The sequence below is a fragment of the Protopterus annectens genome, chromosome 16.part0, assembly GCF_019279795.1.
Source record: "Protopterus annectens isolate FY-2018-M chromosome 16.part0, PAN1.0, whole genome shotgun sequence".
Taxonomy (NCBI): domain Eukaryota; kingdom Metazoa; phylum Chordata; order Ceratodontiformes; family Protopteridae; genus Protopterus; species Protopterus annectens.
In genome coordinates this window covers 796,274,608-796,290,437 of record NC_056750.1, presented here as the reverse complement: position 1 = coordinate 796,290,437, position 15,830 = coordinate 796,274,608, and the positions used below count along the sequence as shown (strand labels likewise).

Here is a 15,830-nt window from a genome sequence, read left to right as displayed (position 1 = left end):
ATCATTCATTTTGTGGACTGCCTGGTTTATTCACTGCTCTTCTTTGTGTTGCTGTTATATAAAGGACTTGGTTTATTTTGCCTGTTGTGTGGAATGTTATGCCTATTACATTGGTAAGACTAATAGACGTCTAAAGGATAGAATTTTAGAGGATATCAAGAATAAGAAGATAACGAATGTTTTAGCCCAACATGCACTTGACAAGGGACGAAATCATAATTTTAAGTTTCTAGTGCTGGAAGTATTGGTAACCATTCTTAGAGGAGGCGACTGAGTTAAGAGAACAGGAACGGATAATACGACTTAATAGTGATAAATTTCCTGGACTGAATGAAAGGGTGTCCTTGAAACTAGCTTTGAAAACACGATATTTGAGAGACACTGAAGAATGTATTTCTGTTTGTTTTTTTATGTAGTATATAGCGTAATGATTTTTTAATGATGTATGATGACTGGTTGACTATTAATATAAATAGGGGTGGGGGATTATATGTATGTAGGTCTAAAGAAGCAGTTGAGAAAATAGACTGTGAAAGTGCTTGCCTTTATTTGTTTTATTGTGAATTAAACTGTTCTTTAGCCATGGTATACTCTTTCATTTTCCAAATTTTATTTGGATTCTTTGGGCAGAGGGTATTTTACCAACCCCTGGATTTTTATTGTTTCTGTACAAACCATCTCAGCCCAAGTAACAGTAACACACATTAATCTCAGGGGTCAGATTTCTCAGACTTGAACACTAAACTGCAGTAGTTACTTAGAAAAGAACAATTATCTCAGCTACATTTTCAAGCCTTCCATTCAAAATTTCCTTAAAATGGTGTAACTGAGATGGTAATTAATGAAAATCAAAAAAGGCAAAGTAATTAAAAATGCAGATAAATGCTGACAGTGAAAAGTAAGCAGTCACTATCGTAAACTGATGAGAGAGAAAACCACAGTAAATGATGCCCTCATCACAGGGATTTCTTTTTGTCCCCAAAAAATAACATCAGGAAGGTGAAGGTATTGACTTCAAAACACAATTATGCTACCCATGGCAGCCTCCTTCAAGCCATTTTGTGGTATAACAAATTAAAAAACAGCAGCACTTACTTTGATACAGAGACATTAGTAATGCAGAAAAGTTCAAGATATGTTGAAAAACGTATGGTTTTTTTTTGTTTGTTTTTGGTTGTGGTTTTGGTTTAATAGTCATTCAGTTGGATAATCTCTGCTCGGCATATGCAAGTTCCACAAGATGTAGTAACAGATTGATTTTAAGTAATGTGAACAGATGGGTATCCATACGGTTCCATCAGACAAAAGGATCGATATACTATTAAAAGCTACACATTGACACAGTGCTGTTCCACTGATTAATACTAATAACTAAAATCATGTATCAACATCAGTTTTAAACTGTTATATGTACATTAGCAAGCACTGCACATTCGTATAATACTTGAAGCATGATATAGTTATAGCCAACAGAGACAACATCTGTTACATCATACTTTTTGCTCACAAAATGTAGCTATCCTTTCAGTCCTGGTGCAGTTTAAGGAAAGGATGTCATGGGAAAGAGAGGGGAAGCTGAGGATTAATACAGTTAAACCAGTCATTAAGCTTTAGGGCCTTCATTTAGAGAGCAAAAAGTAACAAGAAAAACCAAAGCATTTTATTGTGTAGTCTAGTGATAAGGAATGGTGTTTATTTTACCATCTGGATTCAAGTATTCAATGATGTTCTTATCTAGCCCAGACTTTTCAACCAGTTGCTCAAATTTGTCCTTGTAAGTTTGATCAACTGTTTTACTTCTTCCTGTAAAAAACAAGAAATATGAAAAAATTAAATGTATTCACATGTAAAACTGAACCATACAAATGCATATGTTCATAAAATAGAGACTATTAATGGAAACAGATGATAATGTAACACAATAAATTTCAGCTTTGTTTTAGTGTGTGCGCTCCCACCCATGTACACCCCATGAAAGTAATCATAGGACCCAACATTGTAACTCATCCTAGTTAAGGTCCATTCCTTCACCTAACCATGGCCTACCCGCTGTCCACCCACACAGCATTTGCATGCATTAATGTTTTTCCTGACTGTTATCCTTCCCTATAATCAAAATGCAGCTACCAGCATGTTAAAAACCTGCAGTAAATAGTGTGTTAAGCCTTCTATAAAGATCAGAGTTCTAGGCCTTCCTTCCACCTTGCGTGGTAGTGATCTGAGCTCTTTCATGATTGTTGCAGCCAGCCTGTTAAAATTTGAGTGCCAGTCTATAAAAATCTGAACTAACTGAAGCGTCTCCCTGTTTTCACACACAGCCTGTCAGTTATTATGGTACACTCTTGATGTACACACAGATAGTGACATCTCTTCTGTACCTAGAGTAGCCATTTTGTCAATGATCAGTGCCATTTTTATTGAAGTGTTGATTCTCCTTTAGAACCCAAAACAAAGGGGGGGGGGGCACTAGTCGGCCTTTATCCTTGCCAGCTGGTGGGACAGCAGTGCATCTCCTCCATATACTCCCTGGTGTGGTCTGTAGGTGTTTGAACCTCCGTCTCTTCCTGACCCATGTATTTCACAATCTGTCCGTCTCTTCCTGACCCGTGTATTTCACAATCTGTCCGTCTCTTCCTGACCCGTGTATTTCACAATCTGTCCGTCTCTTCCTGACCCGTGTATTTCACAGTCTGTCCGTCTCTTCCTGACCTGTGTATTTCACAATCTGTCCGTCTCTTCCTGACCCGTGTATTTCACAATCTGTCCGTCTCTTCCTGACCCGTGTATTTCACAATCTGTCCGTCTCTTCCTGACCCGTGTATTTCACAATCTGTCCGTCTCTTCCTGACCCGTGTATTTCACAATCTGTCCGTCTCTTCCTGACCCGTGTATTTCACAATCTGTCCGTCTCTTCCTGACCCGTGTATTTCACAATCTGTCCGTCTCTTCCTGACCCGTGTATTTCACAATCTGTCTCTTGTTACTGGTATGCAGTAGGCCTTGCCTGGTTCTTCAGTCTATCAGTAACGTGCAGTGCTTTAGGGTAATCATGTCACTAGAATTTTTTTTTTTTTTATACATCTGTTGGAAGCTTGAACTTATTATCCTGTTAAAGTTGCTCTGAATGTTAAATGTTTTAAATTTAAACTTGATGAATAGTTACAGCTATGGGAATGAAAAATATACTGTTTAGTAGGGATATTTTCTGAATGTCTTATGCTTGTAATTTGTGTGCGTGTCTGTGTGAGTGTGTGAATAAAAAATGTCATGTAGAGACTGGGCAAAAGCAGTTAAATGAAATAAGAGTCCGCCTATCGGTTACACACAACTACTTGATAGTATAGTACATTAGTTTTGTATTGCACAGCTGATGTAAAATTTCCTGTGAAGAGAATCTAACATAAAAATCATCTGCAATTCTTTGTCATTCCTTTAGTATCATATCTCATTCTGCTGCGATAAAGCAAGTTACACTGCTGCAAATGAATGTGAATTAGAATTGTGCACACTGTGCAAGACACTGAATCACATTAATATTAGACTACTGTGATTGAATGTGAATTATAATTGTGCACACACTGCATGACACTGAATAACATTAACATTACACTGCTCCAAATGAATGTGAATTATAATCATGCACACACTGCATGAAACAGACACTGAATCATGTTACAATTACACTGCTGCAAATGAATGTGAATTATAATTGTGCATGCTTTGCATTAAACTGATGCATTAACATTACACTGCTCAAATGAATGTGAATTATAATCGTGCACACACTGCATGACACTGAATCACATTAACATTACACTGCTGCAAATGAATGTGAATTATAATTGTGCATGCTTTGCGTTAAACTGATGCATTGATATTACACTGCTGCAAATGAATGTAAATTATGCACACACTGCATGACACTGACTGAATCATGATACAATTACACTGCTGCAAATGAATGTGAATTATAATTGTGCACACTGCAAGACACTGAATCACATTAACATTACACTGCTGCAAATTAATGTGAATTATAATTGGGCACATGCTGCATGCCATTGAAGCACCTTGATATGTAATTTGTGTGATAAATAATTGCTGATCTGAGCAGTTTAAACAACTGCTTAGCTGAGTGCTCTTCTGTCTTGTGCAAATAAGTACTGCACGTACCCACAAGGAAGCATTGAGGCACACTCTCCATCCCCAGTTACAGATGAGACCAAAAGAGAGAGAGTAAAAGACCCAGCAGAGAATTAGTTACTCAAGCAGCTGTCTGTTATATACACACACTCGCACAGAAACACAGATAAAGACACATTGCAGGCAATTCTATGTATGTATGCATACACACATGCATGCACATTCGCATTCAAACACACTCAGTGCACTTTATACCTGGATCAGCAACTGAATAGGGGGCACTACTTTTCCTTGGTCAGATTCTTCCATTGGAATGCAGTGGTGTAATGCAGATAATTGTTGCCCACACTTATTTTTTTCACTGCTCTGCATGGATCTGGCATTGTACAAATGTCTGTAAATTGCTGTACTATGCAAGAATCATTTTAGAGCAGTGCACTGAGATGCATAAGGGTTTAATAAGTATAGCCCCTGCTCATAGAGTACCATATTAATGTGTGCTTGTAAAAACCCTTTATGTTTAGTGCTGCAAGGATGTGGAACAAAGCAGTGGGTTGTTGTTAAATTGCTATAACCTTATGTACTATGCAAAGCTGCTTGCATATCTTTACATAATGGGTAATCTGTCTACAGATGCCTTCTGTTATTTGCTCAAGTGACTCACTAGCTGAATAATATACAGATCTTTGGCAGAATAGGCCCAGATGTCTGGTACCCCATATTTATCAGGTTCTGAGACAGATGTGCTTCAGTAACACCTGCACATGTAACAAGTTTCCTGGATCATCAGACTATTTCATTAGGACCATTATCCCTCTTTCATGAATCAAAAGCTGAGGTCATGCATTAGAAAAACGTTTTGTCTTCCAGCTGCTCTGCATGCTGTCAGCCATCCTCAGTAGTCGTCAAGTAAATCTCCATCTTTGGGACGAAGGTTTGGAATGTCATCTCTGCATCTTAAATATCACCAGCATTACAAAAGTTTCTTGCCAGTTTTAGAATTCACATTTATTTTGAAGATACTAGTCATAGATATACCACCTATACCATCATAGCTTGATTTTAGTAATCCTACATCGTTATATTAATTACGTAACACAGTTCAGACTTAGCTCACTATGGTTTGTGTAGCTGATTGCAGTCGATGTGCAAAGAATGCATACATATTTGTTACCTTTGACTTCTTTGTATTCAGGCAGGGAAGAGGCCACTGCGTTTAGTCCACTTAATGGTCACAGTCGTCCATGGGATGCACAGATGATAAAAAGAAATATAGGAGTTGTGTGATGGGCAAGAGGTAGGGCAAGTGTTGGAGAGCTAGCTAAGGGGATGACCAGCAACTGGCCTACTTGGATCAAGAACCTCGTAGAACTCCTGTTATAATAATATAGGAGACTCTGTTAATAAGGTTTGTTTGTTTTTTTTTACATGGGTCTTTGGCTTTACCAAGCATGATGTTTCTCTTCAAATGATTTGTCCAAAGTATTGAAGCTTAAGTCTTGTGGTCTGAGCATTTAAGGGAAATTTATTTCATTTTCTCCAGTACAAACTGATTTGTTTGATATATGTATTTTTTGCCGATGCCTTCATTCAAAAGTGTCTCTCTTCTTCCTGTCTTGTTCTTGTTTGTTCACTGTCCAACTTTCACACCCACATGATGCTATTGAAATACTGTAGCATAAAAAAGTCAGTTTTTGTATGCAGAGTTGCATCTCTGCACTGTAAGATCTTATTTACATTCTTTATAGCCATTCTGCCAAGAGCATTTTGACAGATTTCTTGACTGCCTACCATTTCTTTACTGATACAAGCAGGTTACAATTGTCTGCTAGTTCTATTCTTTCTCATCAAGAGTAAAATTGATTTTACTTTATCAGGGTCTTTGACTTTTTCATGTTCCGTGCAAACCCATTGTTGAATTTAGATGTTCTAGACTGTTTTCCCTTTAAGCTAGTGTTTTGGCATCATCAGCATAGCTAATGTTGTTGCTGAGTCCTCCAATGTTCACATGATTTTCTTCATGCAATTGTCCTCTGTTTTATTCCATAAGTGTATGGTAAGCCTACAGCTATGTTATACACCTTTACTGGTTTTAATCCATTTTGTTTATTGTTGAGTGGACTGATAATTCTTGATTGATATAAAGGTTTGTATAAAAACAATGTGTTTTGGGGTGCCTTTGGTACTTCATCTAGCCCAGTGTTTTTCCTGATTTACACCGTCAGAACCCCTTGCTGTAAACAAAATAAATGTAGCTGTCCCTTGGTATTTCTTTGCCTTTTTAGGTGTCCGTCTGACGTCTGTAATGCAGTCTCCTCTTCCTTGTTCTTTCCTGAACTTCAAGCACTTCTTGCAACTCTTTCCAATTATGAAGTCTGTAGTATTGATGGCATGTGGAATCAGTGATTGTGAAGTCATTTCTACAATTAATGAGATCACCCTTCTATAAATGGGTATAAACACAAAGTCCACAGTTATGGCAGTGATGGTGTCTTCCAGAATTCCTGGCATTGCTTTGTAAGAGCTGAATGAGTGCTGTAATACTTCAGTGGTAAATACCATCCATGCCCAGTGCTTTAATGTTTAGTAAGGCTTTCAATGCTGCTTTGAGTTATTTCATCACCACCAGTCCCTGATTGTAAGGTACAAGCATAAATTACTGTTAAGATGTTCTTCATCTCACATTGCTGCAGTCCTTACACTTGGGTAGTCCGCTGTCCTCGGTCGGCCCGAATATCAAAGTATAAGGCTGACGTCGGTCAAGGCGCATTTGACTGACATCAGGACGTCAGGGTACAAATGCGCATGACCGACGTCATATCCTCAGTCTTTTTTGCCGCATGGTCCGATGCAGAAGCAGTATTGCAAGTGCCGGTTGGCGTTCTGAAATTTTTCGATTTCGGAGTTTCAGACCGAGTCAAAGTTGGTTAAGTACCCCGTTGGGGAATATTTTAGTTTTTTCTTGCCTCAGTGGTTTACCGGATGTCAGAAAAAGTGAATAATTGTATTTCTTGTGGGAAACAGATACCGCATAGAGACTATCATACTTTGTGTATTCCTTGTTTAGGGCCTGAGCACGACGTTGTTGGGTGTCGCTCTTGTGCCAGATTCAATAAGCGCACTATAAAGAGGAGATTAGATTGTGCCAGGTTAGTCTTCGGGAAGCAGTGCAATTATAGAATGCCGTCGGATGCTCCGACGCCCGCTTCTTCGAAGAAGCGCAAGGACAAAGCAGTTAAGCCTAGGCTAGAAGAACCGTCCGTACCAGACGCCGGTTCTTTAGAGGTGTCGGTGGAGCCGGTGGTTCAACCGGAGGTTTCTTTGGGATCCCAGGGAGAGACCTTGTTATTGCAGGATGTGGCCTCTCAGGAGGCAGGTCAGGGTGATGGGGCTTCTCAGGTTACTATACTCCCCTCCCTGCCTAGGGTGGTTAGGCCCTCTCCTTCTGTTTCTAAGGCTTCTCCTAGAGGCAGGCCAGGTTTAGCTTCAGTTGGTGTCACCCCTAGTTCGTCTGGAACTGTGCCCAAGAAGCATATGCTTAAAATGGCAGAAGATTTGATTACTTTGATTAGGGGTTCTTTGCCCCCTCCTGATAAGAGACCTAGGGTGGAGCCTGAGCTAGAGAGTTTTGAGCAGGCTCGGATGTTTCAGAGACTTGACTGAAGACTTGCAGGAGTACTCTCCTTATTCTGATTCTGATGTGGATGATTCTACTCCTTCTGCTTCTCCTCCTGAGGATTTTTCTTTTTCAGTAACTCTTCATTCCATGAGGGAGCATTTTAAATGGGAAGGTCAGGACTTCTCTGATTCCAGGAAAAGGCTTAGGGAATTTTTGTTTTTACCCCAGCATAGGCCTTTGGCTATACCTCCTGTTTTGGATGTAGTGGAAGATGTTTTTACAGAGGCTTCTCTTAATCCTGATTCTTTGCCTCCTGCTCCTGTTAAACCGGATAGGTATTACAGGGTGCCTGAAACTCATAAGTATCTTTTAAGAGTCCTAGGGCAGACCCAGAAACTGTTAGTCAGGGGCCTAAAGGTGTTAAGGCTTCTGTTGTCAAGAATCCGGTTCCTGCAGATAAAGAGGCCAGGGCCTTGGATAGATGGGGAAAGAAAGTTTATACTACTTCCACTCTAGCTATGAGGGCTTTGAATTGCCAGTTTCACATGTTGAAATACCAAAACTATCTCCTTTCACAATTGAAGTCTAAGGTTGATGCTCTGGCGGAAGGTATTGATTGTAAAGAGTTGCAAGATTTAGTACATGTTTCTGAACAGGTGGGTAAGCATTCTTTGCAATGTGGTTTTGATGCTGTACAGGCCTCGTCTAGGGTGGCTGCCACTGGGTCAGTTCTTCGCAGGCACGCCTGGCTGAGGGATCAAAATTTATCTGACCATGTTAAAACAAGGATTTTAGATGCTCCTTTACAATCTGATGTGTTGTTTGGTTCTCCTGTTGAGGCAGTTTTAAAGAAAATGGAAGACAAGGCTAAGTCTATGCAGACTGTTAAAGATTTTTTGCAGGTTCAGCCTCCAAAGTTTAGTAGAAATTGGCCTACTAAAGGGTGGACGTATCCTTCTTATGATTCCCAGTCTAGGGGTAGATCTAGACGTGGTAGGGGCAGAGCTCGGGGCTTTTTCAGGCCTAGAACAGGGAGTTCTCCTGCACAGTCCTCAGGTGAGGGCAGGGGTCAGTCCTTTCGTAAACAGACCCAATGACCTACCTTTTCAGCTGCCAGAGCCTTCTCGTCTGGCAGCACCTTTGGGAGGAAGGTTGGCACTTTTCAAAGAAAATTGGAGTTTAATTACCCAAGACAGATGGGTATTGGATATCATACACCATGGTTACAGGTTTTATTTCCATACCTTGCCTCCTTTCAGAGGCATGCCAGACGTTCCTCCTCAACAAAGAATAGAGGCTCACAAGCAAATTTCTCTGTTACTTCAACTAGGGGCCATACAGCCGGTCCCTATGCCAGAAGTGGGCCTAGGATTTTATTCTCGCCTGTTGCTAGTACCAAAGAAGGGGAACACGTGGAGACCAATTTTGGATTTTATCTATCCTCAACACTTATCTGGACATTCCCAAGTTCAAAATGTTGACGTTACAACAGCTTTTACCTCTGCTGGGCAAAGATCATTGGATGGTAACTTTGGATCTCAAGGAGGCTTACCTTCATGTTCCTATCAGACTGAGTTGCAGGAAGTATCTGCGTTTTCGAGCTGGGACTTCTCACTTTCAGTTCTCTGCATTGCCCTTTGGCTTATCTACTGCGCCCAGAGTGTTCACGAAAGTTCTGGCTCCAGTGATAGCTTTCTTCAGGCTAAAAGGAATACAGATCTATCCTTATTTGGACGATTGCCTGATTCTGGCTCAAGGAAGGAAAGAGCTTCTTCATCATTTGGAATATGTGATAGCAGTGCTAAGATGCCTGGGGTATTCTGTGAACGAAATAAAGTCCAGTCTAGTACCCTCTCAGGACATGTGCTTTCTGGGTGTAAGACTGAATACAGCATCCCAGATGGCCTTTTAACCCCGGACAAACAAAAGAATCTTTCCCTTTACTTCCATCAACTATCTCATCAGTCCGGGCTGACTGCAAGGACAGTCCTTCAAGCCTTAGGGTTCATGGCATCTTGTATTCTGGTGCTTCCCAATGCCAAACTGCATATGAGGAAGCTGCAATGGTATCTCAAAATGTATGGACACAGCACTGCCAGGATCTGGACACTGTCATTCAAATAATACCTTGCATTCAAAGGAATTTTTGTGGTGGGCTCAGGAATGTCACCTAAACAAGGGACTCTCTGTGACCCGGCCAGAGGCGAGTCAGATTTTAACGACAGATGCCTCAGACAAAGCTTGGGAGCTCATCTAAATGGAAAGTGGATACAAGACAAGTGGCCTGCCAGACTACAACATCTACATATCAACCTGAAGGAGATGTTAGCAGTCCAGTTTGCATTAATAGCTTTCAAGGATTTACTTCTTCCAGGGCAGGTGTTGATTCTAACAGACAACACAACTGTCATGTGGTACATCAACAAGCAAGGGGGAACACAGTCTTATCCTCTATGCAGGCAAGCAATGATTTTGTGGGAGACTGCTCTCAGTTTACAGCTCAATCTTCAGGCAAGGTTTCTGCCGGGAGCACAGAACTCCTTAGCAGATGTGTTGAGCAGACGAATTATGGATCCCCACGAGTGGAAATTGGATCCTCATGTTTTTCAGAAATTGACAGTGTCATGGGGAACTCCAGACATAGATCTGTTCGCTTCTCCACTAAACCATCAGCTGCCAAAGTTTTGCACGAAAAGGTTTCATCCCACAGCTTGGAAAGTGGATGCTCTTTCTTTCAATTGGAGCAATCTTCATGTGTATGCCTTTCCACCTCTGCCTCTCCTCCCAAAGGTACTTCTAAAGGTCAGACAGGACAAGCCAAGGATGATTTTAATAGCTCCAGATTGGCCTCGACAGCACTGGTACCCATTACTGAGAAGTCTGGTGCGGAAGCCTCCATGGCGCTTTGCCTTCGATTCCACACCTGTTGTCCCAGGAGGACAGTCATTTGCTCAATGTCAAACTTCACTCTCTTCACCTAACAGCCTGGCATATTCTGTTTTGAACCATAGAGGGTCTCAACTTCCACAACAAGTTTTAAATGTGATTTTGGAAGCTAGAGGCCTAGTACAAGGAAAGTGTGCAGATAAATGGAAGAGATTTTTATTTTGGAGTGCAGCAAAGGATTTTGATGTTTCTGAGCCTAATTTAAGTGTGGCTCTTCAATATCTTACTGAGTTACTGGACAAAGGTTTGTCCTTCTCTTCTATTAAGGTTCATGCTGCAGCAATTTCAGCTCACTATGACTGTGACCCACCATTGTTTTCTCATCCTTTGTTCAAGCAATTTCTTAGAGGGGCAAAGAATATAAGACCCCCGTAGAGCTCCTACTCCTGCTTGGGATCTCAATTTTGTGTTGGAGAAACTCACTCTACAACCTTTTGAGCCTGCAGCTACTACTGAGTTGAAATATTTATCATGGAAGACTGCCTTTTGTTGGCCATTACCTCTGCAAGAAGGGTTTCTGAATTACAGGCCCTTATGGCGGTTGAGCCTTTCTTAATTTTCCATAAGGATAGGGTATCTTCGTACTAATCCTTCCTTTATGCCTAAAGTGGTTTCTAGTGTGGCTTTAAACCAAACTATTCATTTGCCTACTTTTTATGCAAATCCCCAAAATAAAGGGGAAAAGATTTTGCACACTTTAGATGTACACAGGCAGTTGCGATATTATTTGGACAGAACTAAAGGGTTCAGGCAGTCTCAGCAGTTATTTGTTTCTTTTGCTTTGAGTTCTCAGGGCAAGCCTGTGTCAAAACAAACTATTTCTAAGTGGATTGGGTTTTGCATTGCTTTCTGTTATTCCCATCATGGCAAGGAGATTCCAGCTGGGATTAGGCCTCATTCCACTAGGGCTACTGCCACTGACAGCTTTTTGAGGGGGGTGGCAACCAAGGATATTTTGGAGGCAGCTACTTGGAGTTCAGTGCATACTTTCTCTAGGCATTATCACCTACCACTTTACTCTAAATCCAGGGCTGGTTTTGCCACTGCTGTTTTGCAGGGCATTTTGGCAGCTCCTGCTTCCTTATAGTTTGGCCATCCTCCCTTACCTCTGCTTTGGGATTCTACCCAAGTGTAAGGACTGCAGCAATGTGAGATGAAGAACATAGTACAGTTTTGTACCTACCATAAATGTAGATGTTCGAAGATCCACATTGCTGCAGTCCAATCCCTCCCTCCTTCCCTCTGTAGTTAGAGGCGGTTGTGTGGGTTGGGTTGTAAATATTGTGTATATTGTATATATTGTACATATAATTAGTGCAAGGGTGGTTGGTTGTTTGTTTGCTGTCTTTTGGTTTTGACCTTTATTTTTAGGGTCTTCTGACATCTGGGGCAAGAAAAGACTGAGGATATGACGTCGGTCATGCGCATTTGTACCCTGACGTCCTGATGTCAGTCAAATGCACCTTGACCGACGTCAGCCTTATACTTTGATATTCGGGCCGACCGAGGACAGCGGACTACCCAAGTGTAAGGACTGCAGCAATGTGGATCTTCGAACATCTACATTTATGGTAGGTACAAAACTGTACTTTGTTTGATCTTCATTTCCTAATGACTTTGTGCAGTCTTTCTCCGAATCGTGATTTTGCTGATGTCTTTAATACTTATTGGCTGTATTTGTAAAATGCTAAGATGTACGCTTGTTACTTTTTAAAATAAATATACCATTCAACAAGGGTCTGTGGTGAACTTTAACATTCCATTTTGAAAACAGAATTCTCTGTTTAACGTTCAGAAATTTAAGAAACCCAATCTTGTTTTCCCCTACTATTTTCCAATTTTATCTGCTTTCATATCTTATTGCAGTACTTTTGTCTCCTCTGCTGCATATTGGAAATTTATTACCTCTCTTTTTCATCTAGCTTTACCTTTTGCACATTTCTGAGCAATACATTTTATTTTTTTCTCCTTCCATGCTGTCCATCAAGCCCTCACCTAATGGAATTAAGCTCAATAATTTCTCAAAGCTGGGGGAAAGACTCGGCATGAGGGATTCCTTCAGATAGTCTAAGCTGAGATTCATCTGGAAGGCCATCATCATGGCAGACAACAGGGATTTTGTATCCTTGATGGCATACCAGCAACTGTGGGCATATGTATGTCCTAGCTGCCCTCAGTGGGCCATCTATGCTCTGTCATCCATGCATGCATACTTAATTTTTACACACAAGCAACATCTGCCATCACTTTATATGCCACCTACACCCCACCTGCTCAAGACTCACCTCCACAATCTGGCATGAGGTCTATATTACCAGGGCCACTGACCTTCCCTTCTCAGGATGGACCTCTAGTTTAACTTTCCTATTACTTCTCTGAACAGTACTTCAATCAATGTGGTTTCACATACAAAACTGCTAGGTGTAACTATTGACAACAGTCTCAAGTCTGACCTACATATCAGCAACAACAACAAAAAAAAAAAAAGTTGTTAAAAAAATCAGGCATGATGTGTAGGGCTAAATAATTAATCTCTAACTCCACAAGAATAACCCTTGCCACCACCTATCTCCTATCATCCATTCTATACGCTTCACCTTTCCTAACTGATCTTCACTCTTCCCTCAAAGCAAAACATAGTTAATGTTATAGTAAAATAGCTACATTTGAAACTGGGCAAGCCCACTACTCTCACCATTGCTCTGCTCTCAAGTCCCTAAATTGACTCAAACTACCCCACCTTCAAGCAACTAACGGTAACTCACAAAATACTGTACAACTCATTTTTGCAACCTACGTCATCACTACTTCAACACTATAGTCATTCCATCTTGTGACCTACGCTCCTCTCACAAGTAACTGCTTTCTATTTGCAAACCTCAAAGATCTAACTGGGTTAGTCTGTACTCTCACTGTGTTGCCAAATCATGGAATAGCATTCCATAAGCAATCATACTTATACCGCACTACTATTCCTTCAAGTCTAGGCTGAAAGAACATCTAACCAATAATTGGATCTGACCATGCTCCTTGTCATCTTTGTACTCTCTCTCCATTTTCTCCAGTCTTAATAGACTTTCTCTTGATATATCCCAATTCCTTCCTGCATTACCTACTTTCTAGCCTCACCTCTCTTTAATTTCCTAATCTTCTAATATCCTTTCTTTTATAGTCTTTAAACTAACGTTTATCTAACAGAATTTGGCTGAAATTTACTTCTTAGTTCTCCTGTTAGAAAGTGTATATGGCTTTTATGACCTAGTACTTATTCTGCTATATATTTTTCATGCGTTATTATGCAGACTGCATATTAGGAACTCTTATCTTGTATATAATGTATGCTCAGCTTTATCGCTTGCCTTATATTTTGCTTATTTTTTTTTATTGTATTCACAAATTGTACTACTTTGTTATTGTCTTAATATTTGTAACCATTGTTCAATTTTTTTAAATTCTGTTTAGTGTGCACTCTGGAGCTTTTCTCCCTAGGCCTCTTCTGAAAATGGGTTCATACCAAGTCTGACTTTTGCTGTAAACAAATGTGAAATAAACTAAATTCTCTCCTGCCTGGTCTGCCAGGATGTTAATCAAACTCTGGTCACCTGGAGTGTAATTAGGGCTCAGAACTATGAAATTGGAGCAGGACATTTATGAGCAATACTCACTTTAGTCATCCATTTTGACGATTTTTGCTTTTTCAGCATGTGCACACTTCATTTTATTCAGGTACAAGTTTTTTGATTTCTTCCCATAAAACTCTGCCATTTGTATCCAGTGTGTCAAATAAATTTTGCAGACAGACTTTGAATTCTGGAGGTAAATTTTCAAAATCATACTTTACTACATACCTGTCTTGCTAGCCACTATTTCAGATTAAGATTAAATTTGCACTCATAATCTGTAATCTGTGCTACATCTTCACATTTTGTTTTATTGATGTTATTGAACTTTTCCATCATTGGCTTTTCCAGATGTAGTTTTCTGGGCAAAGTCCATACACACAATCATACCTTGTGTCAACACCACTTATACTTACGGAACTAAATCATAACAATACCCTATAAACTCTTGGGTAAGCACCCTGTTAGCTGCAGAGTTCAGATCTTCTGCTTCTCAGTAATTTGGAAAAAGAGTTAAAGATATAACTCTACCACCTCGGCTAACAACAGTAACTAATTTGAAACATTTTCAGCATAACCTAAAAATGTGCCCAACTTCCACATGAAACTGCCATTGTGTTAATGCCCAGATCTTCCTTGTGCATGACCACATCCTGCATCTTCCTTCCTGTCACACTACTGTTAATGCCTTAATACATACCCTCCTCACCTACCCTTTTTCATTTACTTATTTACTGTTATACATCCTTTATAATGTGTTTTTATATCCAGCCTTCACCTTCTCACTTTATTTGAACTGTCCTCCTCCTTTCTCCTTCCTTGTGTCTGACTCTTGAATCTGGTTTTCTGAATCTGTGTTCTTCCATATCTGCCATTAGACATCTCCTATTCTATCCTACCCACAGCCATCTATCTACCTTTAGCCTTATTATTCCAGATTGTGTTCTCTTCTCTGTCTCTACTCAGCCTCTTACTTTTCATTTTGAATGCCTTGTATGTACTAATTTGTCTCATGTTTTCATTTTTGATTTTCTCAGTATTGTAATTTTTATCACTACTTCATCGGATCATTTAAATATTCTAACTACATTTTAGAACTTATTTTCACATCTGTTTTCACCATTTAATTGCCTACTTTTGAAATTGTGTACAATCTATTTTTTTGTGTAATTTTTGTTGTGTTATAATTTATGCAAATGTTTTGTGGATCTCTTCTCCCTGGGACTTTGTTGTAAAGGGGCACCTGGCCAGCTGGACTACCCCAGTTAACACAAAGAATAACTAAACTTGGGAAATGTCAGCTAGTACTGCAGAAAAACTGTCCCTTGAATACTTAACAGTGGTAAGTATCCAAGTAACTTAACTGATGGTCAATAACACTACATACACAAATGCCATAGATATAGCCAACCTGCTGTCAGACAGGATCAGTGAAAACTTCACCCTCCTGCCCCCCCGAATCAGTAAAACCAGCTCGCGACACTGTAAACACCTTGCCCATC

The 15,830-nt window shown here is 40.1% G+C and overlaps 1 protein-coding gene across 1 annotated transcript in view; it reads right to left on the bottom strand.

The window, feature by feature from the left end:
- The window catches only part of LOC122790841 (lipocalin-like), a 173,550-nt gene that overhangs the window by 22,905 nt on the left and 134,815 nt on the right, over nt 1–15,830 (bottom strand). Inside the window, exon 5 of the mRNA XM_044058479.1 lies at nt 1,702–1,803. Coding sequence (XP_043914414.1) covers nt 1,702–1,803 — 102 coding nt within the window. The remainder of the gene's footprint in view (nt 1–1,701; nt 1,804–15,830) is intronic.